At 27.6% G+C, this 2072-nt stretch overlaps 1 protein-coding gene across 1 annotated transcript; it reads right to left on the reverse strand.

The window, feature by feature from the left end:
* Positions 1-1205: 1205 nt before the first annotated feature.
* On the reverse strand, positions 1206-1803 carry LOC111617551 (the record flags this gene model as incomplete). Its single annotated transcript, XM_023358830.1, has 2 exons — positions 1307-1803; positions 1206-1259 (listed from the first exon to the last, which is right to left on the reverse strand). Coding segments are annotated over exons 1-2 (543 nt in total), but the record flags the coding sequence as incomplete, so codon positions are not given.
* Positions 1804-2072: the final 269 nt, after the last annotated feature.

A 2072-nucleotide genomic window follows, 5' to 3' on the forward strand; every position in this document is an offset into this window, starting at 1 on the left:
AAAATAATATTTAATGTTACAATTAAATTAAAATGATGCTTATTATGCTTTAATTAAATTAAGATTATTATGCGGTTAAACAATGACGATACACGATTAAATTTAAACCAATTAAATTTTAATTAACCCCAAATTAAGATAACCCATTAGTTAAGATGAGATTATGCTGCAGATCAATGGAGACGATAGAAAAAAATTTCGATTGCATCGAACTTACAGCTAAAATATAACAAATTAAACAAAAAAAATTATAACTGCTTGTTTTGTGATTTAAAAGAGCTTGCAATAAAATAAAAATAGGAAAAACAAAAGATTAAATCAGGATAAAAGCACGGTTAATGCCAAGGCAAACATAATAACTTGCAAAGGAATAATCTTGAATCCTAAAAGAAAAGATTGACATATCTTGAGGATTTATATAAAAAATATTTAATATAAAAGTTATTATTTTGTTATTAATAGTATTACGTTCTCTACGGAACCATTTTGAAGATAATTGTTAACTTCAGACTGCAATTATTTCTTCAGATTTTTAATACAGATATGAAAATGTGATAAGAGAATTAGCAAAAATATTCGTTTACTGATTATTATATTTTTCTTTACGCATTTTTTAATAAAAATTTCTGAGCCTAAGTACAGGCATTTTTTTCAACTGATCACGTTATAGTTTCGAACAAAGTTTTGAGAACATTATCATAAATTTTTCAATAGTACAACAAAAGTGAAAGATAGACTTGTTTACAAAGATGTTATATAATATTTAGCAAGAGAAAATAAAACTACAATAATGAAAATTTTCCATTTACAACAGAATTTTACTTAAGTTTGATCGATACGAATTTTTTTTTCTAGATTGACAAAAGGATACAATAAATAAAAACCAAGGTTTTCTTAATGGAAATGTCTTTTTAGTAAAAATTTTTTACGTATAACAATGAGATTAATTAAATACGAAGTAAGCAAAAAATAGAAAATGACTTATTAATATTTTAAATTAAAATCTTAAATGAAACAGGCTTTACATAATCTTGATTTATAGGGGACGTATCCAGGGGGTGATTATGATGCTGCAGTACCCCTTTAATACCGAAGCAATTAGATTTTGTTACTTTAAAATAATAATAAAAAATAGAATAACGCGTGTCTCACGACTTCAATTACATAATTAAAGTAATTTTAAGTAACATATGGGGGGTACGTGCCTTGGTCCCTCCGAATCCAGCAGCATCCATATTACGAAAATCCTGGATACACCACTGTAATTTATATTACTTTTCCGTTTATAATTATGTAATAAACTTACCTTTTTATCTAGATACGAAGACCTGTGCAGACCATCCATAGACCTGGAAACATCTTTCTGAGAGGAAATGCTTCTTTTTCCGAGATTCTTTAAGTATTCATCGTTTTGACGTATTTTATTTTGATTCTCTCTCATTTTTTGTCTTGCCATATCCAACATTAGCTGTTGTCTCAGAACATCTAATGCGTTGACGATGGACAGTGGAGGACCATCACGCTTCATCATGTGCCCTGGTGGCACAGTCCCTTCTAAATCGTAGCCATTGTAAGTGGATAAAGGATAAGGTAACGCCCATAAGCCTCTATTCCTGTTATCAATTTGTTGTCTAGGAAAGATATTCATCAGTCTGTTAACGTGATTAACTGAATATAAGTCGGGTTTTGGACGATTGATGTCCTCTTTAGAATAATCTCCAACAGCATATGGTATTATTTGAGGAGTTACTAAAATGTATAGGACGAGGATGAACATGTGTATACATGTATACATTTTTTTGTAATGACCTATAAGGGTAAAATAAGGAGAGTCAATTAAATTAAATTTATCATTTATCAATATAAAGTTTTACTCTTTTATCCCAATTTAATTAATATTTAAGTTGTTGGTGATAATACAAAATAAAATAGATCAATACCGAAGTATTAAAACAAGAGTAATAATATCTTTGAATTAATAATTGATGAATTTCAGTACAAATATCAAGTATTAAAAATATAGTTAGAAAGTTTTTGATTTTAATTCTAAAATATTAAATTTATCAAGTAAT

Source organism: Centruroides sculpturatus, unplaced genomic scaffold, assembly GCF_000671375.1.
Source record: "Centruroides sculpturatus isolate CEXI.00-Female unplaced genomic scaffold, Cexi_2.0 scaffold6966, whole genome shotgun sequence".
Lineage (NCBI taxonomy): Eukaryota > Metazoa > Arthropoda > Arachnida > Scorpiones > Buthidae > Centruroides > Centruroides sculpturatus.